Source organism: Syngnathus leptorhynchus, chromosome 2 (assembly GCF_054491065.1).
Source record: "Syngnathus leptorhynchus isolate UIUO chromosome 2, UIUO_Slep, whole genome shotgun sequence".
In the NCBI taxonomy this organism is placed as follows: domain Eukaryota; kingdom Metazoa; phylum Chordata; class Actinopteri; order Syngnathiformes; family Syngnathidae; genus Syngnathus; species Syngnathus leptorhynchus.
In genome coordinates, this window is record NC_141196.1 from 18,623,769 (window position 1) to 18,651,167 (window position 27,399).

A 27,399-nucleotide genomic window follows, 5' to 3' on the forward strand; every position below is an offset into this window, starting at 1 on the left:
ATCACGTCATTGAACTTCTTTCATATGGTTTTGAGGCCTTTTCCCCCGGAACTGTCTGTGTGAACCCCAAACTTTTTCTAAATTCTAAAAAAAAAAAGAAATGCAGTTTTGTCTTCAATATCTTTTATTTGTTGGCAGGGAAGTAGTAATGGAAATGGAAATGGACAAACAATGCATTTGGCTACCAAAACAAATGATGTGCACTTCAACAGTTGAGAGTTATTTCACTTTTACATGATTTGAAATGTTTCCCTCTGTCACAGTGCAGCAAAGGCTGAGTACACACAAAGACAATCAGGCTGTTTTTGTCCCAATTTTTCCCTTTCTCGACCAGAGACGTCAAAAGCCTGCTAATTTTATGTCTTAAGAATGTCCTGTAAGATTAGCTTTTGGTTGGAGATGTGTTGAGAGTAGATCTGTCTCAATAATTGGGTCTGTCTCAATTATTTGGGTCCAATGGGGTAGGAGATTCCTGTTGCCAATCCTACAGGAGTATGAAATTAATTATTGAATGATTAATTTCATTACATATAATAAAACAGCTGCACACAGGAGAAGAAGAAGGAAAAAAAAAGAAGAGTGCTTCAAGTAACAATTAGGAATAGTTACAATTTAACCAGTTTTCTACACTGAACACTGTGTAGCACCCACATAAAGATGTACATGACAAGACGAAGAACTCTTACGTGACATCAAGTCATATTTTGTAAATATGTGAGTAAATAAAGAAGTCGAAGACTGATTGTTGAGAATACTAAAGAAATCAAACTTGAATGTTTGGTACAAGTCCTGACAGCCATGCCATCGTAATGTGAAACTCTTTGCGGCCAATTGAATGTAGGTTTCCAACTTCTGAGTGCAACATAGCTAGATGCTAATGCTAGTTTGTGACATTCCCATAGAAGGCAAAGAAAATCCATTTGCATTTAAAGTAAACCATACCTTAAGCAATTCTTTTTGAGTTTTTTGTCAATACCAATGCCTGTTCAACAAATAGAGAACATAAACATTTGGGGGTTTTTGGAGGGGTTGACACCAATAACAATAAAAAGCGGCAACACTTGCTGTTAGCACATAGCATATGTGTGTCATATCTAGCCACTCTGTTCCCAAAGCGCATTGCGTAGCGCAATGCATTTATTTAACGAAATGATAAGGATGTTAATTATTGTCACGGAAGCGTGATTGTGTTTTTATGTTACCATTTGTTGAATGTGCCTCGTTTAATGCTCACAAACTGTTGACGTAACAAGCTGTTGTTGTCTCTGTAATACAAAGTGACATTTGTTAATTGTTTGCATTTGTTGCAAATGGCTAGACGGCAAAATCATTAAAAAAAAAAATTGGCCACTTAAGGTGATCGATCAGCCATTAAAAGATGGGTTATTGCACGAAAATGGAAAAATCAAGATCGGTGGCTGATCGACTGGACTTAGTTCTACCTCATTTTGTTTGAGGGGGGAGGTAGTATAAAAGTAGGTGCCCCAGACGACAGAAACACTTGGTAAACATCGGCGCATACACAGAAATGTGTTCTCAGCTGACCTTTCGGAGAACTGTGTCTCTTCTCCTTTATGTGTTATGTAGGGGACACCACACAAAAACCCAAACTGTTAAATGCCTCATTCTATCTTTGTGTGGGATCGATCATAGATCAATCTTCTTTTAAGATTTGGGCGTGTACCAGGCCTAAGATCCATTAATGTATAAATCTCATAACAACTTACGGTTCTCACTTTGTATATGTTACACAAACATAATGAAATGTAAAACGACAGTGCCTTGTAATTAATTACACTTTCAACAAACCATCTACAATGTGCTGCTATGCTTTAAAATAAAATCTTTATTCCTACACTTTCATTAGTTAAAAGATAAAAATGCAAAATCTGAAAAAATAGAAATGTAATAACAAAAAGAACTAATAGAATTTGGTCGTTGAAGGGGTTGGCTTTGTTTGAACTTTCATTGGGTTTCTTAATCTAGTAATCCCCTACTGGTACTACGATCCTAACCCCAAACCCTACCTAACCTTAAAGCAGTGGTTCTTAACCTTGTTGGGGGTACCGGACCCCACTAGTTTCATATGCGCATTCACCGAACCGCTCGTTAGTGAATTTTTATTTTCTTTTTTTTTTTATTTATTTCAAGACAGAGGTTTTTTACTAATGCACAAAATGAGCTGTGCATGAACATCACTTGTTCAAAGAATAAAGACAACACAATGCATGAACTCGCAACAAATTACATACTGGCAAATCAGAATTTACACGATAAATCAGGTTTGTCCGGACCTCCTCAGTGGGGCTTCTGTCGAACCCCTGAGACCAACTCACCAAACCCCTTGGGTTCGATCGAACCCAGGTTAAGAACCACTGCCTTAAAGGGACAGTAAAGCGAGGCCAACAATGGCACTTGTTGGTAGGACTATTAAAAAAGGATGTCAGTGCTCCAATTCCCCCCTGACAACAAACTCAGAATTGATTTAACTGTTGTTTGGAACAGAGTGGCGGTGGACATACTGACGGCTACTTTTTGGGCGGGGTCTGCATGATTTGACACATCAGCCAGATCACATTACAGAAGGAAACAATCTTAATTTCTCTATTGGAAACCCATCACGTCATCAACGAATATATGGAGGGAAGGGGTGTGTGGCCCTAATCCTCATTAAAAGTGGGTGTCTTTAAAGGCGTTCGTTATTTCCCCAAAATGAATGGCTAAAATAGAAAATGCTAACTTTTTTTTCATTTTCCTGAAAAAAATAAATAGTTAAACGGGGCTAGTTAGTGAAAAATGAACAATCTTCATTTTACTGTCCCTTTAAAATCTATCTATGCACCTGCCCTCAACGTTTGCTAAACACCCTATCGTCCTAAAACTTCTGAACCCAATTTCAACTATGAACTTCACCACTAATGAATTCCCCAAATCTTAACCCTAACCCGCTAATCTTAACCCTAACCTCTACACCTTTCAAGTTTAACTCGTAACCTAAACCTCCAGATCCTAATGCTAAATTTTAACCTCAATGCGGACTGCTAAATTTAACCCTAATCCCTCAATCCACCCCTTACTCACTTAACCTAACCTCAACCCAAACCTTCACCCAACAGTGTAGTTAAGTGTGGGGAAGCCAGAGAGACAACATTACAGGTATATCGGCAGAAAAGGTTACATTTGGTTGAACGGCAATGAGATCAACATTCTTTTTGAATTTCTAATATGTGGAAGTTGCAAAGGTTTTCTAAAGTGCATTTTTAGACATTGTGGAAATTAAATTTCTTGAGATGCTCGCTTCATATGTGTACAATTAAGGGAAAAAAAACTTTGGTGTTAACAAAATGGTCATTGGTTGAAACTACAGTACTTCAAACTCATGTTAATGAATTCAAAGCACAACATGTTTAATGTTAAAATAAACACTAAAATGCGTTCTTTATGTCAATTTTTTGTATTAATGCCAATGTTTTATGTGACTGGTTCGGGTGAATTGTTATTTTATCTGCTATACAGCAATATGTTAGGGCAACACATTTTGTGAAAGCCCCAAATAAATAAAGATGTATTGTAATGTATAGTATTGTTTCCATGCTTTTTTACTGCATAAGGCAAAAAAAGTTCAACTTCAATTTTGTTGATTGGGTCTTGGTAAAAACTGTAAATAAAAATGAAATATATTAACAATCATGTCAGTAGATTTCAAAATAAAACATGCTGAGGTAGCTTGACCAAATGTCAACAAACTCAATATGTAAAAAAAAAAAAAAAATAGCGAGCACCTACCAGACGGACTGAGTAGCGTACACCATGATGGACACACGCACGACACAGCAATGATGAATAAAAACACCTCGTCGAAATAAAAAGTCTCAACGCTGTGGCGACTGGAGCTCATGTTTGAGCGCATTGCGGGCAACAATTTGCTCGATGGCCACATACGTGCCCGCTAGGAATCCCACCAAGCCAACGAGGCTGATGACCAGGTTTTTGGCCACTGACGCTGGCGCCAAACCCTCGCTGTGGAAGGTGAGCATTTGCAGGATGGGTGGGAAGATAAGCGCCAGAAAACTGCTGCTGACTGAGCCCACCAGCGAGATGACCAGGTCCAGCTCCGGGATCAAGATGGCGAGGGCGCCTGGCGATGACAAAAACGCAAGGAAAATGTTCAAATGTTCATTTTGTTGAAAAAAAGTGCTCTGACCTAGTCACAACACATTATTAAGTGTGTCCAAAGCAAAAAGTAATTTGCCCTCTACGACACTTTCCCATGCGCACACACGCAGCCATTTTGTGGGCCTGGTCTGACAAAGGTGCTTTTGAATGCAATCAATGACAGTCTGCTGCCAAATTAACCCAAGGGCCAACGCCAAGGTCGACTTTCATGTGACAGTAAGCAAAGCGTCACTCAGCTGTGAAAGGACGCTCTTCAAAAAACATTGAAGACTTTCTCGCCCATCAATCCTGGCGAGAGAGAAAGGGGGCTGGGGAATTGGGAGACGGACCTACCTCTGGAGACAAATCTCGACTTTCAAGTCAAAGCGCTAAAGTGCATGACTGTGGCTAAAAGACACAATTCATCCATACAAATGGCTTTCATGTTACAGAGACAAAAGAAGAAAGATCAACGTCCTTTCCCCCTGTCCTCCTGCTAGTCATGGAAGAAGACCACTTAATGCTAACGGATAATGATGCAGTCCTAATGGATGAATGACGTTATGAAAAGTCATTTAACCTTGTCTACGGCGCAGGCCCTCCCTGATTGTAATAGCTGGCTAAAGCAGATGCTAAAGAAAGATGTAAAAAAAAAAAAAAAGTGTATGTACAATGGAGGTACCCTGTGGCTAAAGCTTACAGTTTATGTAAAAAACTGTCTCTCATAGGTACTGCGTAGTTCTGCTAGCTGGCTAAAGCTAACTTTGTATGTAAAATAACGGTGTTTGTAAATCAGGTTTACTGTGGTCACGTCAGTTGAAGCTAATACTAATGGTGTAGGTAAAACAGTGTGAACATAAAACGTGGCTGTGTTGCGATAGTGCTTCTTTTACTCTAGGAGCATCATGCTGCATGTTTAAAACCCCTCTTAACAAGTGTCGACCAGTCAGACCCCAAGAATAATGACGATAAATAACATGAGAAGCACAACACAGAACTACAGGTAGCAAAGTTCATTTAAGGCTTGTTTGTAACTCAAGATTCCACTTCCACCGAATCTTATTTGCCACCTAGGAGGCAATTATTAGCTTCTTAGGGGGGAAGTTATCTGCACCACAGAGGATAATGGTTTGCCAGATAATGTTCAGCTAGTGTGTGCAGCTCGTGGTTTGAGCTTCGGTACACCGAATGTAAAGTATTACCTACAGTTTACGGGCAGCAGCCCAGACCTGTCTATCCATCCACCCATCCCTGATTGGTGAGTTTAGGAGAATAGGGATACTGCATTTATATGTAAAACAGTTGATACCACAGATTCTGGGTTCGTCGGGGGAGCAGCAAAAAAACAAATCTTTGACGATTACGTGATCCCGTTGTCTATGTATTGCTTCTGTTTTGATAGAAAAAAAAAAAATAATAATTCGTTCAGCCAGCCCCAATAAATTCATAGATTGTTTTTATTCTAAAATAAGCATTGAGCTTGGATTCTGAACCTGAGCTTTCAATGGCAAGCACAACTAAAGAAAAAGACAGTTGATAAGACGGGAACATGGTGTTTCCAGACATGACATCTTCAGATAACAACACGAAATAACCCAATTTGTCCCAGGATGAGAGTGTATACAAGCCAGAAAAGACTCTGACACTATTTCAATTCAAAGATGTCTGTTGAAGTTTTATTTTCATACATTGCATTCTTATCCAAGTTGTGTTGTCGGGCAATGAAGGTCTTCTTTTCAACTTCCCACAACTCATCTTGTGAGTCATTCAGAGAATAAGGGCTATCAACTCGAGTTAACAAATAAGCTCACCAAACCTAGCATGAATGCAAGTGCCATTAGCTTTGTGGTTATTGAGTAACACAAAGGGCACTACATTTATTTTTGTGCGTTTCAGAACAGATTTCTTCTTGAGAAAAGCAAGAAAAATCCTGTCCAAACATGAAGGTTTGATTGCTCTGCAACACTGAAACAGATGACGCTGCGTCCAGCATATTAAAACCAATGAAATGGCGTCCTTGCTAAGTACTAACAAATCACAAGCATATGTTACCATCAGCATAAATAAGGCCAATTGGATCATGCAAGTGTCGGTCCCAGAGGGCGATTAAACAACGTGTAAAAGAACAGCAAGCCCATATGGTGCATTTAGTGGGGAAATACAATGCAACTCTTACTGATGATTGTAAATAACAGACATTGTCTGACTTTTTTGGCCAGTGTTTTATGGTATAATGCACGAGAAAAAGAAAAAGCAGTGAAATGATTTACTTTGCCATTTAAACAGCTCACTCGTATGCCATGATTGCCATAAATTGTAGGGCTGTGAGAGTGGAGTATGACAAATAAAGATGTTTTGCTGCTTGTTTAGCCCGCGTTTCATGAATAAATCCATATAAATATGTCCTGAAATGCCAATTTTTGTGTGCAGCTGCCCTGGATAGGAAAACGGATACACTGAAAGACGGGACACACGCTCAACCACCCAAATGTACCACATTCACTAAAGTGGATCTGGCAAAGTGCACGTTGCTTGCAAAGGTTTTTACGACAAGTTTAAGTATTTTTTCCCACATATTGATATGAAATTGTAAATTGATAGTATTGTTGTAAAACAAAATGCATTGTGTACACTGTAGTATTTAGTCGGTATACTGTATTTTATGGCTGCAACAATGAATCGATTTAGACAAAAATCGATTTTTATAAGTGCTGTAGCTCACGATTATCTACTGTGTCCCCCCGATTATGACCCTAGTCATCCGCTCTGCAACTGTGTAGTTCAGCACGCAGCGCTAAGGGAGCCAGAGCTCGCTTACAAGCGACATCCCTAAATAGCTAACTATGTTAAATTTGAATAAAGCACTGCTGGTTAATGATTGGATTGTGATCAACCCAATCACAATCAAATCCTGAATCTTCAAAGCGCAGAAGTGAGTTTACAGAGGCACGCAAGTATGAAGGGGTAAACGATTACGCTGTCTTGATAAAGCAGTAATTGCCAGTCAATTTTTTATTTTATAAATCAATTACAGATTTATGCATGTGTCAGCCATTTGGTTACTTTGAAAATATAACACTTAATATCTTCAATTGACCTGTGCTACCCAGTGGACCTAAAGGAAAATGCACACAACGGTTCTTCATTTAATTTGATGAGCCTGTACTTTGTTAGCTCCAACAAAATTACAAAAATAATTTACAGCAATTTCCTACCTTTGCTTGATTTGAGAATGAATAATGCGAATGTCCAACGGTTACTGTTGAAGCCCCTTTAGTAACAGAAAACCTTACGTACCAAAATGAAAACTCATCCAACACACTTGTATCGCTAACGACTCAGGAGCAGCGATAGAACTTAAAAAGCTAACCGGCAGCAGGAGGTGAAGAAGCTGGTTGTAACGTTAAAGGTGAACAAAGGTCTGCAGAGCAAAAGGCTAGGAACATGACATCCCCATTGAACGGCGGCACAGGGATCCCCCGCGGCACGCCACCTTTGCACTGGAAGCTCGCAAAGCAGTCTCCCGTCCTTTCTGGTTGCCGTCAACAACTCCACAGTGCATGCAAGCCTCTCTGGACAGGAAAACACCACTTAAATGAGCTAAAATCAGAGTGTACTCACGTCAAAACTGCGACAATGACGAAGCCACCTTATAATTCAACTTCTACTCTCATCACTCAAGACACAGTCGACAATCATTTCCCATTTATGTACTCAACCTTATTCACTCAAATCACATCTGCATATAGACATACGCTTTTTCCCATCAGGAACGGCACAGACACTATTGTTTACATTCAGATTAAGTTAACTACACTGTTACTGGCCAAGAAAGACCCCAAGTACACTTTTGGTCATGTGATTTTTCCAGCAGTTTAGAGCATTAAACAACTTTTGCAACTATTTTTTTAAAATGGCAAATCAAGACAATATCATAAGTCATCATGTTAACAACATATCTATTTCCTGCATGGTGAAGGGAAGAGAGGAATAGAAAAAAAAAATCATCAATTGATGCATCGTCTTTAATTTTATAATCTTTAAAAATCATTGATGATCAATGACTTTCAGTGAAAGGAGCACATACTTCCTAAAGGCTGGAGACATTATGGAAAGGCCGAATGTGACCTACTTTCCCCAGGTATGCTGTAATAAGGTTGGTGTCTTGAGGGAAAAAAAAAAAAAAAAAAAAAGCACGAAACACCGTCGGGACACCATCTGAACACCAAATGTATGTTCATGTATACTCCTTGGTTTCAATGTATTCTTTCAATATTGTTGAAGACTTACCTACCATAAAATCTCTTGTGTAATAAGGCCCCCAAAATCAAACTTAAAAAGTTTTTTTCCCCGTGCATAACACAGAACATTAATTTGCTGGTATCCATGTTTATCATCTTGTTGCACAGTCACACTATGTACACTATTAAACATGATGGTTGAAATTTGTCCTGTTTTTCACAGTTTTGGTCAAGCACTTGCACCTTTTCTGTTTTGAAGGGTAGCGTGTACGGGGAAAAAAAAAACAAATCCTTTGGATTTACTTACGTCAGCCTGGTTTGTTAAAATGTGATCAGAAATGGCAACTATCAGACTGTAACAATCAAAGCATGGAGAGTCATTTACATCTAATAAACGGCCTTTACAAAGTAAGCCAATATTTGAATATTAGTTTTGGATGGTGTTCTGTGTGTGATATGTTTTCATTCCAAATTAGAAAGACAAGCAAGTAGTGCTCCAGTCTGACAACAGCTGCAGCAAAAAGACCAAAGCGTCTCCCTGGAGAATATCCGGGAACTAGCGAGCGCTACCTCATCCCCTCAAAGAACGAAGTCCTCTGAGGCATTTGCTAAGCCTGCGTTCAGAAAACGCCTCTCCGCTTCAGTCTCACGATGTACTCTTGCAAAAGCATCTCGATATATATTTCCGTTCTCGTTTCCCACTTGCCTTCATCCCAACCCGAAGCCTGTCTTCTGAATTCCGCATTCAACACACGGCAGTGCTAATTAAATTATGGGATGCCTGCGGAATGACCTGCGGACGTGAAGTGGTGCATGTATGCATTTATTCTCTTTTATTGGCTGATCAACATGCAAGTGCGTAACGCTGTCCGCGTGAGTCGCTATAGGGTAGACTCACGGGCTTCATGAAAGAAAGTCCTAAAGCCAACGCAACCAACCAGCGCCAAGGCATGACGATTCTGCTGGGATCCTCATTCAAGCCACAGGGGTGCCCTTGACTCGCTTGCAATAAATCCCATAATGTAGTGGTTTACAAACGGGGGACACGCCCCCATAGTGGGGTCTGTAAGACGGGGGAGGGCATGGGGCTACCATGAACACCTTTCATTATTAAGTTATGCAACGTGCAGATCGAAGTTCCCGGCAGCACGTTTCCATATATAGTCAATGCAGTTCGCAACCCCGCCTGACCACCGACATGTTTGACCAGGGGCGTGTTTGAAGTGTTCGAAGCGGAAGATTTTGCTCCTTCACCCATTCCGCCCGCATCGGATGAAGTGAACTTTTGGCCTCGTCGTGTCGGCAACAGACGATTGGGGTTGACAATGTACTTACTACGTCACATGCATTCTCATGAACGAGCAGACGCACACCCAAATAAAATTTTCATTTTGTTTGTTGTTTTTTTTAACAATGAAATTAAAACAATGTGTGACAACAATTTCACTGGGACCTTTGGGACCGAGGGACATACAACAATGCCAGCTTCTTTTAACAGCCGGGACCAAGACAAAAAAGGAGCAGCAGGCTTGGAGAACTGGGAGAAAAGAAGTTGGCAAATTTTATGAGGCAGCTGAATTTTTTTACAACTGTTTCGCCATCAACCAAGACAGCATTGTCTGGCTGTAGGTGTCTGGGGCATGCTAGTTGGCGGTCTCTTCTGATCAGATGTAGAATCTATTAGGGCAAACAACGACCTAACACGAGAAATGCGCCAAAAATTCCAATCTGATTTCTGTCTGAAAATTATTTTCCAGAGCCTTGCAAGAATACCGGTTGTGAACAGCTAAAGTATTAATCTGCTATTTAGAGCACGTGTGAGTCATAAAAGGTCAAATGAAAAGGCTATTGTTAACATATTTTAGGGCAAGATTTTGCAGAGTACAGCTTTAACTATATAAAAGTTATCTGGATGCTGTCACCCCCTCCTTTTGTTTTACATAATTACATTGATTTTAAATATTCATAGTTGTGATTTGTTGTGAGGAGATTTGGTGTTGATTCACTTTCAATTTGTTTTGCCGGAAAAAGTTATAACCTGACACTATTAAATGTATTAACAAAATAGTTATTGACATTTAGCTTTGTTTCTAAATAAGCAAACTTTGTTACTATTCACCAAGGTGAATTTAAAAAACCTGTTGATTCTATACGGATAAAACCAATTGTTCATTGGTTATATTGCATTCACCAGAAAAAAAAAGTGGTACAGCGTATAGAACTGCTCCTCAAATGAAGTCACTGATTCGTGCTTTGCACACAAAAAAAACTTCGAGCTTTGAACAGTCAGAATTAATGGTTCATTTTCTTTTTTCCTCGGGCTTGCATGGTTACAGTGGCGTCCATAGTTACGGAAGTGTGTCACGACCTGTGTCATAACCTTCCAGCAATGCAGCAACCAATCTACAGCAGCGGGGCGGATGTGGCCTTGGAAGCTGCTTTTTTTATTTATTTTTTTTAATCCTGGCAGAGAAGAAACCAAGAACCAAACAAACACAGGCACTCTGCCATTTTGGTTGGAAGCAAGCTTCAAAGACACGATTTTGGCCAATTTGTCTGAGTACTACTGAATTTTAAAACCATATTCTGGACAGAATGGTGACACAAAATTGTGAGAATGCTTTACTTTTCCTAATTGTGTGTATGGAGCACGGCAGCAAAGTTTAGTGATTCGCTATTAATTATGAAACTAATAACGCAGAGCTCAGAGTTTGACCAAAACATCTCACGTGTGATTCATAGCTATTATCACTAGTGGGTAAATGCAATAATGCCACTCAAAACACTCTGATTTCATCTGCCCACATAAGGGGGTGCGAATTCCTATTCAACGCTTGTAGCTTTAATTAGGTTTCTACTCTGAGTCATACTGCATTGAAAGGAAAGAATTTTTCTTTGAACTCCGATCAGACAGACAAATTAGCACAGGCGTAAAAACCAGACCCCTTTTAAAGAGGATCGACACGACGATGTATAAAAGACAAGAAAAACGTGAGTTTTTGACACGGCCATCTGGAGTGCGTACGTGTCAACGCAACCAGAGGGAATGCAGATGTAAGAGTTATTGACTCATAATAACGTAATCTTAAAAGTAGGGGGGAAAGGTGCTCCAGTACTGATGCACTCATTGAATTAGGTAATGTTACTACCTGAGTGGTCTGAATGGTGGGTGTTTACAGGCAAAACAACCAAGTCCCTGGCATAACGATCAATTAACGGTAACAAGAGGACTATACATGTGTGTATTTGTTTTGTCCTAGTTAGTTTGATATGAGGAGATCCAGAAATATTTGCGAAGGAACAGCAGCCAGTTAAACTGACTTACCTCTGAAACGCCAGTTTGTGTGACGCTGCGTAGGTCTTTTCTTTTCTAAGTATGGGGGAATGCTGACGTACCCTGAATTTTGAGGTGCAGTGGAAATGCAAATCACAATTCAAAGGGCCCTTTTACCAGGAGCTTCTACTCTCAGGAATACAAAGTTGTGGGGCTTGTTGTCAGAAAAGAGTTAGAAACTGTGTGTTTTGCTGTTTCTTTGGCTTTTGTGTGTGCCACTTGGGGAATGACAATAGAAAGGGAACTTATGGCGATGACATGTGACACGTTGACAGCATACTGTAAAAGTTGACCAACAGTGACATAATTTAATAAGTACTCACATGTGAAGACGACAAGAATGGTGCGGAGCAGCAGGTCGACGGCCATTTCCCATTGCTCTGACACGCGGGCTACGACAGATGGGATAAGAATCTCGGCAGGGACGTAAAACTGCAGAGCGAAGGTGATAAAGATGCCGAAGCAGTAGAGCAGTTTGACAGCCTGGTAGGTCCTGGATGAAAATGAGAGAGAAGAAAGAAAGCCAGAGCATGTATTGTGTTGTATAACAAAGCATCATTGCCTTCTACGTTTTCCTTCTTGTATGATGCCAACACAAAAGGGAGGAAAAAAAAAAACACTGCGTCCATCCATGCAGAAGGAAATATATGAATGGATTATTATTTTGATATTATTAGGAATGAGATAGAGGACGATAGCTCTACTGTTTCAAACTTGCAGTTCTATGCCAGAGGAATGTCGAGAATACTATGTAGAGAACAGACTGGATGATTTGCATCACCAACTTGCACTTATGTCAAATACACAAAAAAGGAATGCTAAAGGCTTTTAAAAGCAGGATGATTTTGAGGTGCTGGCTGCACACACTGGGGAACGCCATTTTTTTTAAACAAATGTTTCTGCTGGTAATGTATCCAGATTTCTTTACACAGCTTTTTTCTTAAATCAAGAGCCTTTTTCTGAATAGTGCATGCTCAGCGCTGCTCACAAAATGTGCCAAGACATCTCAAAAATGCCATCAAGGTCTTTTACAGGGGCTTCTTCTTACCAGCAGTTAGGCAGGTTGAGGGTGATGCTGCCGCCGATGTCAGCGCCAAAGCACATATACCCGATGGTGCCCAGGCTGATGTAGAGGAAGGTGACGATGCCCATTCCCAGGTAGAGGACTAGGGGGAAACTCTGTGGCCTGTGCATCTTGTTCTCAAGTGGGAGGACCTAGAGACAAAATCAACAAGTGCGCCTCTAAGTATTTGCTGAGTGTGCGTGTAAGGGCCTTCTTTGTTGTTCCTACACGTACCACTCCGATCCCTTCAAAGGCGAAGATGGCCGTGCCGAAGAAGAGCGGATAGTTTTTGGCTCGGCCCACCATCGGAAGGTCGATGGGGAATTTTATGTGCTGGAAGGGGGGGAGAAAAAAATGCAAGAGAATTTTTTAATTATCTAACTAGAAAAGCCTCATCGAGATTAAAAGGTCCTTTACAATAGAATAACCACCCTCAGGACTTGCATACCATGCATACCTAACCAAGGCTTGGAACCCAGTCAAAAAGTGCATCACAAAGAAGACAAAACAATTATGTCACTCTGGAGTACAAGTCGCATTTTGGGGGGGGGGGGGGGGGGGCATTTATTTTATTTTGCTTTTTGCAGTGTCATTGAACTTCCCAGCCATGCTCTGCCTACACGCAATAATGACCATTTATGCATCATCCATCTGTCTAGTATACAAAGTTCAAATATGGTGGCAAGCAAATAAAATCTCAAAGACGTTGCCATCTTTGAGAAAGCCCTGGAAATTGCCACTACACTCCAAAGCAAAATGACAGATCTGCTGTGTCTTTTCAAACATCGCTCCAACAAATAGCATCCGTGATATGATTAGAACGGGCCATTTTTAAACCGAGGAGCTGCCTGATGCATTTACGGCACAGCGATCCCTTCAGACCCAGGCTTCCAGATAATTGATCCAGGGCAGGATCACAGACCTGGTGTGAAGTCATGTGGATATACCGAATTTTCCGGAGTAAGTTGCTACTTTTTGCTCAAGTTTTGAACCCTGCAGCTTGTCGTCCGGTGCGGCCTATTTATGGCTCGTTTGAGATTTTTGTGATGATTATTACACTTATACGCTCGTAAAATGGCTGTGGACCGCTGTTGTGTGGCACCGCTTTGCTGGGCAGAGGGATATGTGACACGGTCACTGGGGAGAAGAGTGGTGTGTTGCTCGCATGTCCATCCGCCAGGCAAATAGTGCCGTACAATTGACACGAACAAGAGACAGAACGAGATCAAGACGAACATTACTGGAGAAACGAAGCTTTTATACACAAACTCTCATTATGGGGGACAAAATAGAAATGCATACGATGCCGCTTTTAAGTTAAAAGCAGTGAATTTGGCTCTTAACGAAGGAAATAGAGCTGCTCTTGTGCTGTAGAGGTTTTTCACGGCCATTAAAGGGTACTGGGCTATTGTTGATGGCATCTTGTTGCGTCACCCTTTTCTTTATTTCCCGGTCACGTCTACTCTGGAGCTATACGTGTAGCTCGTATCGCACTGCCAACTTTACTCCTGTAAGTGGTCCCATTTCAATTATTATTAGTTGTGTGTTGCTAGTGTTCCCTGCACATTAAGTTTATTATGGTCGTCGCTGAGATTTTTACATGTTTGTATGTTTGCAGAGCTCCTTCATCTCTGTCAATTAAGGTAATGTTAATAAAAGGTATGGATCCCAAAGAACCATCTCGGAAAATACGCACAACTCACTATTAAAAACCTTAACACTAGATTGAAACCATAGCCCAAGTTTTTCTGTTATACTTACGATTAAATTATTCTTTAGGTTTGGTCTTAAAACTCACATGTCCAAAACCAATAGTCCACAGATAAGACTCTTTTTTTTTAATAATTCTAATAGATTTGACAAGCAAGGGGGGGGGGGGGGGAATCAATCTAAAGTTCTTGTTGGACTTAAACGTCATCAGTTTGAAAAGAAAAAATTCAAATGTTTAATCAAAGTTGTGATTCGCTGTCTGTGCCCAACCACTTTACTTTAAGTGTCAAAGAGAACGAATAGCTTTTTATGCAAATTTACAGCAGGCATATCTCACAGGCATTCATAAAATTTAGACTCATCTGACAAACTCACACGTAGTGAGCATTCAACCCCCGCCACCCAAAAAACTATATTATACTGTGTGTGTGTGTGTGTGTGTGTGTGTATCATATACCATATATATATTAAATTGTGTGTGTATACGTGCGTGCGTATGTACAATACATGCGTATGTTTGTATGTATGCATGTATGTCTGTATGTACTATATATTCCCCCTAAACACTCTGTGCTGTTTACCGTGATGGAGTAAAAGTAGATGAGGACCAGGCTGGCGGCCATGACCAAGTTGGCGATGAGCGAGAGCGGCGCCAGGTACTTAAGGTTGGGCGTGAAGACCAGCAGGATGAAGGCAGGCAGGAAGCAAAGCATGTAGAGGCGTGAGTCAAAGCTGGGAACCAGCACCTGCGTCTGGTTGCCGCCATCCACCTGGCAGTTGAAGGTTGTGGCGTTGGCCGCTTCCACCACCTGCCAGAAAGGACAAACAAGGCAAATGCACTTACTACTTTTCTAACGATACAATACACCTAAATCTCGATTTTACGCAAACTTTGGGGTTCAGAATTTGGGAATTGCGTCTTTGTTTGGAAAGGCATGTTTTTAGGCAGCCGAAGGGGTCTTTTGGTACGTTAATTTAGGTCAGCCATGTTGTTCGGTAGCCAAAGGTGTCCGTTTGCTCCACACACATTGAAGTCTGTTGACATTTTATTAAAAGCGAAGCAATACGTAGATGACAGTATCAGACGGGTTGAATAAGTCATTTTGATGCTATGTGAATTGGATGAGATTAAAGCAGCCACGTATTCCACTTTTGTGTCTGGCCACGTTCTTTAACTTGTGAGTGACTGTGTGAATGAGCCTTTAAATTGGTCATGGAAATTCATCAAATCACTAGCACTAAGGTTTATGCGCTAGTCATTTAGCTTCGTATGGTCATATCATCCATTTAAAATACTCCTTGAAAATGCATTTATGACAAAAAAAAAAATTGGGGTCCGTGACCAAACCGCGTTGGAAAGTCGCGCAGGATCGAAGCGAGTAAAATCAAGATTTGGATGTATGAACGATGTACGGTTATGAACAGTCAAAAACCATGTCAAAAAATAGTTTTAAAAAGATTTTATTGAGATTGAGTTGCGATGATGAATCGACATTTTACCAACAGTGCAGATAATGGATGGATGGATGGATGGATGGATGGATGCCATTTCAAACGCATTGTAGCCAAAATGTGTTTCATTTTAATCAATATGCTCACGAAGAGGTGTGACAACTCACTGAGTATATACGTTTATGTATATAAATCTATATAAACGTGTATATGTAACTTTATATGCGTGTATTTATTAACAGGCGGTCAACAAGTGGTCCACCTCACAGTTCAGTGGTCTTGGATTCAAATATGGGTTCAGAGCTTCCTGTGAGGAGTTGGCACATTCTCCCCGTGTATACTCTATATGTGTCCACGTGTTTTCACCGGGTTCTTGGGGTGCACATTCCAAAAAAAAAAAAAAAAACATGGTGGGTTATTTGTCTGTAGGTGTGTCTACATGTGCACTGCAATTGTCTTGCAACTGGTTCAGGGTCTAACCCGCCTCCTCTGCAAAGACTGCTGGGATAGCCTCCAGCACACCTGCGAGCCTTATGAGGATAGGTGGTTCAGGTGATGTATGGATGGATGAATGAATGAACGAATAAATAATTTATTAATTATCAAACCGACAATTATTATCTTATACTGAAAAAAAAAAATAAACTTTTGTTCCATTGAAATCTTAACCCTAGTTTGAAACCTCAACAGGCTTTTAATCTTTATTTGAGAGTATGAATTAAGACTTTTGTAAATTGTCGGTCAGACTTTTGAGATTTCCACTTCACATTTGAAAGCTTTTGGCAACGTGTGAACCACACAACAGAGAGACACTGCCACCTAGTGGCCTTCTAAGACACTTACATAATTCCTGTTTTGCATGAGGTTCAAGTATAGCACTAAGCGCAGGTGTCAAAAGTTCCCCCTATTTTTATTTTGCAGCATGAGTTTAAAAGACCATAGCATTTATTTGAGCCCAATGGTTAAAAGACACAGTGATCACAGATAAAATGGAGGTAGCTGTAGTGAGTATAAACATGATGTTACCTGCTTGACATTGTCACTTAGGAAGACAAAGTAAACGCAGCAGAAGCCAAGCTGGGTTATGATAAGAAACAAGTTGACTACTCGCCTGAAAACAAAAAAGGCACACGCAGTTATCATCACAAGCTTACACAACAAGCGAAGAATTGACTGCAATACAAACAACAGTTGTAATAAAATTCAATACAACTTACTACCGTATTTTCCACACCATCATTTTCTCAAAAAACAAGGTGCGCCTTTTGTGTGGCACGAATTCCAAAATCTATAAATGTTGTTGTGTGGCTGCTGCCAAATGCAGGGCTGTAATATGTACCGTAATTTCCGGACTATAAGCCGCACCAGCAAAAATTAGGGAAAATTTTAGTTTTCCATGTAAAAGCTGCACCAGACTATAAGCCGCACGTGCACGCGAGTTATTTACAAAGAAAGACAGTACACAGAAATCCTTTGTCAAGTTTTATTAACACAACAGGTTTAAAGTTTTAATAAAATAACATTAATATATGTTTACAAACACTTAACATTTGTTTACAAACACGTAACATTTGTTTACAAACAGAAGTAAAAATAACCATACCGGTAAAAGTCACAGTAACAAAGCAGCAAGAGCACAAACAGGGCTGGTTATAAAAAAATAAAAATAAAAAAAAAATAAAAAAAATAAAAATCATACTAGTACAAGACAAACACTTAACATTTGTTTAACATTAAAATTTGTTTACAAACGGAAGTAAAAAAAAAAAAAAAACAGCTGTAAAAGTCGCAGTAACAGCACATATAGGGCTGGTTAAAAAAAAAACATACCAGTTCAAGTCACAGATAGCCGTCTTTGTCTTCTTTCTGTGAACTGAAACCGTTTAAGTCCTCGTCCTCTGTGTCTGATTGGAATAGCGCGAGTACTTCACCACACGTAGTGTGTCTTTTGTCGTCGTCGCTTTCAGCGTCACTCTTATCCTGAGGCAAATTCACTCCTGAGCTTGTGCTGTCCTCTCCGTCATGCATCAGACCGGCTTTTGTTGTCTGTGTCCTTGATGGACAGACCTTTTCGTTTCATAAATCGCAAACACCATGCAGTGCTCCTTTGAAATCTTGATTTTTCTTTTTGGTAGCAGCGATTGTTTTTGCTTTCAGTCTGATCTGCACAGTGGAAAAACCTTGGCCATCTCCTCTTTGTGTGTTCAACCAGTCTTCAAGAATGCTTTTTGAGTTCGGGCCACCTGCTTTTATGACCTCTGAAAGGTTTTGTTGTCTTTTTACATTGCTCCAGGACTTCCCGTTGCCGTTTCCAACGTCTCACCATCAATTCATTCATGCCAAGTTTACGTGCAACTCCTCTGTTCTCTTCTTTATCAGCCACCTCCATGGCTTTTAACTTGAAAGCTGCATCATATGCATTTCTTCTAGTGTTTTCCATCATTGGGCTCTGTTTATGCTAACTTTACTCATGCACAACTTTACTACCCCCCCCACCCGATGGCCGTTAGAAAAAAATGCACGTAAATTAGCCGCATCATTGCATTTTAACCTATAAATCATTGCATGGCTTAGCGCCTTCATATCTCGTCGACTTAGTTGTTCCTTATGTTCCGTCTCGTAACCTTCGTTCGCAAAACGCTAGTTTTTTGGTGACACAGAGGGCCAAGAAAATGTCTGCAGGGGCTAGAGCATTTTCCATTCGGGCTCCAGAGCTCTGGAATGCCCTGCCAATGGATATTAGAACTGCTACCTCAGTAGAAACATTTAAGACACGTTTAAAGACGTATTTCTATGATGTGGCCTTTAACCTCTCCCCGACCCCACTCCCCCACCCCTCCCCGGCTGGGAAGGTGGTTAGGTGACACCCATGCTGACGATGGCTATCTAGATTCTCGTGGACCAATTCACCATGAGGGAACTGCAGTGGAATACCCTCCTGGAGGACACTGCCAGGACAATCGAAGGCACCTCCGACAGCTCTTGGCTTTGGCCTGGGCATCCACTTTTTGGTTTCCATATGATGTATTTTATGTGCCCTCTTTGCATCCATTGCAGCCTGGTGATCCTGAAAGGGGGATCCTACCATCTGTGGTCCCTTCTCAAGGTTTCTCATTTTTCCCCTTGTAGGGGTTTTTTGAGTTTTTCCTTGCCCTTTTGGGAGCCTAAGATCAGGGGATGCTTTGAGAATTATTGTCAATTGATTGTCTGTGTGAAGCCCTTTGAGACTGCTTGTGATTTAGGGCTATACAAATAAACTTGACTTGACTTGACATTTTGACGAGTGTATAAGTGTATTAGTCATGACAAAAATCACGGAAAAATCCGTAGGTAAGCCGCACCAGACTATAAGATACAGGGTTCAAAACTTGAGAAAAAAGTTGCTACTTATAGTCCAGAAATTACAGTAGACGTAATACATAGACCCAATGAACCAATCAGAGGACATTACGGTGTACATAAAAAATACGTAGACCGGGGAGTTAAACGAATTGGTTTGTGCAACGCAAACAGCATTAGGGCCCTCTAAAATGGCATCGACAAAGAGACATATGCTTACAAGGAACAATTCAAGCTTTCAGGAAAGTCTGGATCATTTCCAAAGAGCAACGTGACAACCAAAAGATAATGACGAGATGGAATTTGGCATGTTTAATGGCGAACTTGGCCAACTGTTTAATTTGGATGGATTTGCGTGTGAATATTGATCAACAATAATGCGAGTACAGTACATGGTTAAATAGTAGAATAAAGTACAACCAAACTCACTGTCTTGCTCCTGTGATGTTTTTTTGTTTAATGTAAGTCATGCCATGCATGCGCCTTATAATGCGGTGCGCCCTATGTGTAAATTAAGTGCAGAATAGCCACCGCAATTGAGTCTGCAAATTTTAACGAGAAGCGTCTTATGGTGTGGAAAATACGGTACTCATACTGTAGAAATATTTTTAACTTACTTTCCCCAGCGCGAGTGTCTCCTGAGCCACGACACATTCTCCATGCCATATTGGACCGCCTCGCCATAGGTCAGAGACTGCCTGTTCATCCTGAAAAGGCAAAACAATTTTTACAAGGACATTTATGAAAGTCTAGACCAAGATTATTATAGCTACAACTACAATTGGGGGAAAAACATTTTAACAAAACAAAATAAAAACACTTTTTGAACAGGAAAGGCAAAGCTCTTTTCATGCTAAAGTGGTTCAGAGGTTAAATTATCTTAGCTTTGTTGTTCTTTTTTTCAATCTACCAAAGAAGCCACTTGGTCCTGGCAAAATTGGTGCCAGCACAGTTAAAAGTTATAACAGTTTTTTATTTTTTTATTTTTATTATATCTTGCTTAATATTTCAATTTTGACTTTTGTTTTTAAAATACAAATTATTTTAATTGAGTTTGTACGTTTTTTTATTAGTTTCTCAAATACGTTTTTATTAATTACTTTATGCTTGATTTTAGTTTTCTTGTTTTTAATATTAGTATTAATTGTATCCTTTGTTTTTCAAAGTATTTGTTGGGTATGAGAATAAATTTTAAAAAGTCCTAAAAGTTTTTTAATAAATTAAAATTCCATTGACCATGAATAATTGGTTGATAAACAGAAAAAATGAAAAAACTGAATTCTCATTTTTTGCGCGAAGTAGTCACGGTATATGCATTATTTAGAAATTTAAATACCAATGTTCGTACTGAAATATCCAACACAGTACTTCTAGTTGGCCGCTAGAGGGCACAGGTGTATTGACAAACAATTAGAAGAGATTTACCTTGCCAAGCAATGCAGCAGTGTCCAACCTCAGAATTACCACACTACATTAACCCCCCCCCCCCCAAAAAAAACACTTACTTGGCACTGAGGTGGTGGGAACAGTCGACCAGCACCCTCATACAGTGCACCGCAATGAGGCCCATGGACAGCAGGCTGAGTGGACCCAACTGGACATACACACCACGCACAATCGCACACAAAGACATTTAAAATGATACATTTCAATACCCTGCAAAGACAACATTCGCTGGTGTCAGGTCGAAACGTCTTAAATCACACTTTGGTAAAATGCGTATTTAAAAAAAATAATAATAATAATCTACATCATTGGTCAGTCCACACGTAAAGGTGTTGTTTTTACAAAGTAATCATCAATCTCACCGTTTAAAAATGGCTTGCTCTTTGATGATACAATGGTTGAAGAATTATGCCATTTTTGGAGTTTCCTGAAAAGTGACTATTTTGGAGTTATGACGCTTTCACCAGCAACTAACCAAAGGCATTGGTTTATCAAGAAAGGCCCAGCCTGTGAATAGTTAAATTCAGTGTATAACAGACGCCTAGTCAAATAAAAAGGGTGCTTCCAACCTCAATGGGAGACCGACTTCCTGTCATTTTAGAGAATAGTTTCTTGATACTTTAGTGCAGGGGTCACCAACTATACAAGTCAGAGGGGCAGAATTTTACCAGACAGTCCACTTGGGGGCCGGACCCACAAATAAAAATGAAATAAAATCATGTTTTGGCATAATAATTATTTGAAGTTTCTTGTCTATATACTCTTTTCCATTTAATTACAAAATTGAAGGCATTTTTAGCCTTTATAATCTCAGTTGTTGTTTTGAATGGCTGTCGGGCGATGATCACTGCTTTCCTGGGTCTGCTCACGAGACGCCTATAGAATTTCATGTTGTTAAGTGAAACTGGGTAGGACAAATTTGTCTTTAAAGTAGAACAGGAAATGGCCATTATAACTATGACCCTAAAATGGACACTTCTAACCAAAGTTTGAGTGCAATGGATCCCAAATTGACAAACTTCCAGTCAAAATGTGAGAAATGTGTTCTCTGGCATCGTTTTGTCTACTCATGATAGACATGCCAACTGAATTTCATGTAAAAAGCTAAAGGGTGCTCACCACCAGGCCTGCATTCTTGACCGCCAAGGGCAGACCCAACAGCCCGGTGCCAATGTTGCCCTTCAGCAGGTGGATCAGAGTCTGACAGAAACTGCACAAAAGGGGTGGGGTGGGGGGGTCATTTGCCCATCACACAACGAGGCTATATGCGGCCGCATTTCAATTGGGCTACGTACGAGGTTCCCGTTTGCGTGCCGATTCTCTCGTAGTGACGCTGTGTTCGTGAGGGTCCTGGAGGGGAAGGACACAGAGCATCCAATTCGGATGGGTTTTGATCAGAGAACAAAGACCCTGTAAAAGGGTGAGAAGACAGACCTCAGCAACACATCCTGCCGCCACTCGTTATCTTGTAGACAAGAAATACAAATGCTTAAGAGTTACAAATTCTAGAAACTAATCATCATCTGGCTGCTAGCAACACTGACTGTGCTTTTGTAAACTAGCTTCAGACTCTGTTTACTTAGAAGTGCTAGTGTATGTACATCATTGGGAAAATCTTCAAACTACAGAAACTGCTTAATATGTATTACAATGTAATTAAATATACATGTACATACATACTGAAGAATATCTTCTAGATAAACAAAATGAATCACCTAGCCCTAACCTACAGACCATTCCTTCTGTCAATTTCCTTCAGTTGATCATTTTTGGTTTGAAATTGTGGCATGTAGACATGTGCTGATCAATGCATTTGCCGCATAGAAATGTGCTGGTCAACACATTTGCCAAAATGCCGCCGTCTGATCCTCAAGGGGAAGTGAGCACTGACTGACTGGTGTGAATGTGATAAGAGATGACTGCATATTTTCGCAACAGCAGGAGGAATATGCACTCGTGATGTTAGACTTCAACGAGTCAAGTGAGCACGAGGCCAAGAACATGACATGGTGGTCACGTGGTCTCACTTAAAAGTGCTTCAGTGAAAAACGTATAACGATAATAAATGCACTATGAAACTCCGTACATGACAAGTAGTAAAGTTGTAGCGCCAGTACCTAAAGAAAAACCATGTACCTTATCAAACTCAGATAATTATAGGCCAATTACTTGAGCAAGTATATAATCTGTTTTGACACAACAAAATTAATTCTGAGAACAAAAGAAGTCATGTTTGGCCTCAAACTAAAGACAGCACTCAGCAAATGTTACACTTGGTAGGGGAGCGTTAAATGTAGCATGCCGCCGCGGTGTTATGATGCATATGTCGAGCTTTAACATCCTCATTTTAACAATGCAGTGTCAAGCTTTTAGTGACACCAACAAAATACCTCAATGGACTGTATGCACGCATCAATTCCACATTTGGGGAACTGAACACATGCTTATGTCGTGGCTATAGCGATAGCATCAAACTCTGTGGAAAAACACTCGCAATTTGCAGAAATTACGTCAAGTTACCATAAATTACGTTTTACTTTATTATTTGCTCGAGTTATCCAAGTGTCGGCGATGTGACCACTTTTCTGTTTCATGGTGAATGCAGGCTTATTTTGACACGACCAGCTTTGTTTAGAGGGCACAAATATAACAACAAAATAGAATAGAAAGCTTTTAATGTCACATTCGATGGTGCACTGCAGATCCAAATAAATTGTGCTTATGCAATCATGAGCAACCATCAATAATAACATAATAATGACAATAATATACTCCAAACTGCAGGAAGAAGATACATGTTTCCAGAGAGGGTGAGAAAGAGCGCAGCGTCGTGACAGACAGATAGACTACCTTCGTCTACAGTTAATTACTAAATCGTTTGTTAAATAGTTAATTCAGAGTGTATAAACTTTATATTTATTCTATCTAGTTGTTATGATTGTAGTATAACTCAACGTCCAAAATCCATACGCAGTTCAATATCATCATCCATTCCCGGAATCATGTTATCTCAAAATGTCAAAGCTTAGGGCATCTATCTACAACAATTACATAATGTCCAGCGTCCAACGTGTCCCATGGACCTGGCACACATTACATAGATAGGCGGCTTGCTCACTGGTAACACCCTTCAGTCTTTTTGATAAAAACAGTCATGAGCTCTAGCGTCTCAAGTGTACTATTGTAAGTCATACAATATTATAAGTCAAGTGTGAGCAATATGGCAGTGGAGTTGAAGTGAAGACAAGTTCACTGTACTTGCATGTACGCAGAAAAGTCTATTTACTAATGGAGGCGCCATTAGCATGCTTGCAGTCACCATATGGTCAGTCTTATCTATTCAACATTTGGCGCCTATGACTAGGGATGTCACAATAATCAATAAAACAATGAATTACACGATAATTAAACATGAGCTCGATAATTCTTTACCAAAGTCAATTGGTGATGAGTTAACTTGTATCTGTCACAACTTGCTACTGACACCTAGGCTCCTGTTTAGCGTGATGAGTAAACCTTCCTTGACAGTCACTTTGAGAGGCGGGGCACTTGGCGCATCAGAGTTCAGCGTGAGAACCCGTGAGAAATGGAGACAGCGATTTGAAAAAAATAAAAAGAGAGTTGGTGTCTGCAGCGTGGTTCACACAGCAGGATAATCGGCACGAGTTTAGCCCCGAATCACCCCTCCCGACATTCGTAGTTCCACCCCAACTCTCATAATGGCTCCACAAATAATATTGAGTAAACATGAAATAAAATGTCCTCTTCAATGAAATGATCTTATAACGTTTGTAAACATCCAATACACTTCATACCTTCCCCTCGAACGTCATCGCTGGAGGACATCATGTTGGCAGTGTGTCTCCTAACCTCTCGGGTCCTAAAAACTTTCCGTCAGTGAGTTCAGCATGGGTGTCGCTTATCTGTGGGGAAGAATTCAAATGTATTTAACGTCAACAAACAAAGCTTGTTAATGACCACCTTTGCAAGAAAGAAGGACTAAAGTCACAATTACATTCAAAGAATTGGGTCCAAACAGTGACAGCTTCAAAAGAACCTGCTTCATAGCCAACCAAATAAAATGAAAGCAGAATTCAGGTAGTACATGACGAGGGGAGATCAATATTTTGCTGGTGTCTTGCCTGAGGCCTGGATCTCCACGCTACACACGTGGTGGCTGGGGCGTAGCGGTTGCGCATGTACGTCTCAGAACGGAAACACCAAATAAACATTTTGCCCCAATTATATGAATTTGGAGATTGTCTGGAGCCAATAATTGTTATCGGGATTAAAATTCCCAATGGAAAAACACATTTTCCCTGCCAGAAGGACCAGAGGGCAAAGTGTCTTTATGATGAGCAAATCAGCTCTTCGGTTTTACAACACAATGAAACTCCGTCACGTGACTCTCAGCTTGTATCAACTCAATGGCATTGTACTCAGTGAGCTATATTAAAAGCAGTCCAGCAGTAAACGTGAGCAAATATGACTTTTTATAGGCTCTATGGGCAAATACGTTGAATGTTCACTATTATGATCACAGACACAAAAATAAAGACAGTATCAGTATTAGCACAATTTGGAACGAAAGGGAAAAACCTAAACATTAAATGTTTAACGCAGGTCTAAAGTGTAACCCAAAATTATATCTTAAAAGCTCTTGAATTATTTTAAAATCAAGTACTCTACCGAGTCTCTCATTTCAGTTTTCATACTTTTTGTAAACAATTTTTGTCTGTCCATTAATCATGAACGTGCTAACATCCGTTTTTTTTTTTTTTTTTTTACCCTTTCTCCGTGACATGTCACATAGAGGTTCTTGTAAACAAGTGAAGCTTAGCCTGGCAGGGGTGAAAGGAAAGCCTAGTGGCCCACCAGGATTGTAAAGCACTGGAGGAAACCCTTGTATAAAAAAAGAATAATAATAAAAATAAAAAACGACAAAAGGGTTGTGCTTAGTTTTATGTTAAAACTACGCGCACAACCCCTTTGTTTTATGTTAAACGAAGTCTACTACTCCAACTGGAATGTCGTGAAACAGTCTTTAAAGCATGTGCAGGAAGAGTAGAATTAGTCACGCGCTTGCAGCAAGCAACACTGTGGTGTTCACACACTGCATTGCATGGCCTACTGCAATGCTTTTGCATGCAGGCAAATATAATGACATCCACAGTTATGATAATGCTTTATAAAATGATTTTCATAGTTTACATTATATTTTACAATACAGTGGGGATTACTAAAAATGTAATGAAAAAATACTGGTGTTCTTGGGGTGCTGGAACAAACTAATGGCATTTCAGTTCATTTCAGTGCAATTTACCTCGTAAATTAAGGCCCAACTTTAATGAAAATGTCTAACAATAATGTACATTTCTGTATTCTGTTCATTTTTTTTTTTTAAATCACACGTTTATAGATACACCTTTTCATCTCAAACAGTAGCTGTAATGCTACTTGCCAAGAGTCTGTTTGCAGCCCAGGGTCATGTACTTATGACGAACAACTCACTTGACATGTTTTGTTCCAACACTGTTTGTTTGAAGTGAATTTTTAAAACTAGCCCAACCCATCTATAAAATCACAAAACAGACATGGTAAAAACTGAGATTAAAGTGTTATTTAAACTAGAGCTGAACGATTCAGTTTATTTGCCTCCCATCGCCCCACCCATCAATACAGTGATTGCAATTGAATATGATTTTTTATTCAAAGTCACCTTCTCGCATATTTTCTAATACACTAACAATAAACGAATCTGCAGGACAATAAATAACAGATTGATTCAACAGAAATCTTTCCAAGTTCTTCTAAATTTGGTTGACGCCAAAATAAAGGCAAATAAACCACGAATTGATATGAGATATGAAATAATAATGATAATATGTATTTATTTATCTACTTGAATTACAGTTTGAGTCAGACTTTCAACGCACCTCACGAAATTCTACACAAAAGTGTGGCAGCTACAATAATGCAACCAAATGTCTGGTATTATCACTACAAATTTTCATGTTTCATGAAACTGCATGAACATGACTTGTTCAACATAGGTAAACACAATCCGGGAACAGGCAGTCCGTCTTCTTCCATTGACAAATCACCGGATGGGCACAGGCCAGGAATATTCCACCGACGATAAGGCTTCACCTTGGAGGTGGCTATGCGGACCAGAAACATTGAAACCGTACCAGGGCTACTATTAGCCAGTATTACGCAAAGATAACACGACTCGGGGGGGTCTAAAAATAGGATTCGTGACGACAGGTGACATGAAAATGACAAGTTAATCGCGCCAATTAAAACCTATTACGACCGTGCTAGCCAGCAAATAGTAAAACAACAAAAATCAACGAAGCTAGTAGACGTTAGCTATCCTTGAGACAGTTAACGCGGATCGCCAGTGCGCCATACACAATATATATATTTTTTTCTATTACCTCAGTAAAAGGAGTCGTCCACTCTGTCGACCGTTGACGCGGTGCTTAAGGGTCCCCGCTAATGTCTCCAAAAACCTTTTGTGCTCATCTTGCCATGGTGGATTTGACAAATCGCAGTGAGCGTCTGTCCTCGCTCGGATGCCACGAAAAGTCGGCCAGAAGCCAGCCGCGAGGTCACGTGACACGAACCCGGAAGTAACCTCCTGTGTGCGAAATCGT

At 40.1% G+C, this 27,399-nt stretch overlaps 1 protein-coding gene across 4 annotated transcripts; it reads right to left on the reverse strand.

Moving 5' to 3' along the window:
• Window positions 1-106: 106 nt before the first annotated feature.
• Window positions 107-27,366, reverse strand: slc36a1 (solute carrier family 36 member 1). 4 transcript variants are annotated; one of them, XM_085939250.1, is made up of 12 exons: window positions 27,181-27,365; window positions 24,556-24,663; window positions 22,036-22,090; window positions 21,860-21,950; window positions 20,800-20,888; window positions 19,912-20,001; window positions 16,982-17,066; window positions 15,085-15,312; window positions 13,028-13,126; window positions 12,779-12,945; window positions 12,054-12,223; window positions 107-4,138 (listed from the first exon to the last, which is right to left on the reverse strand). In XM_085939250.1, exons 2-12 carry the CDS (start codon window positions 24,587-24,589, stop codon window positions 3,873-3,875), a joined length of 1,374 nt encoding a protein of 457 aa, XP_085795376.1. In that variant the 5' UTR covers window positions 24,590-24,663; window positions 27,181-27,365; the 3' UTR covers window positions 107-3,872. The 4 variants fall into 4 exon arrangements, with proteins under 4 accessions (XP_085795376.1, XP_085795366.1, XP_085795384.1 ...); XM_085939240.1 differs by having other exon boundaries at window positions 22,036-22,150; window positions 27,181-27,363; XM_085939258.1 differs by lacking the exons at window positions 21,860-21,950; window positions 22,036-22,090 and having other exon boundaries at window positions 27,181-27,366.
• Window positions 27,367-27,399: the final 33 nt, after the last annotated feature.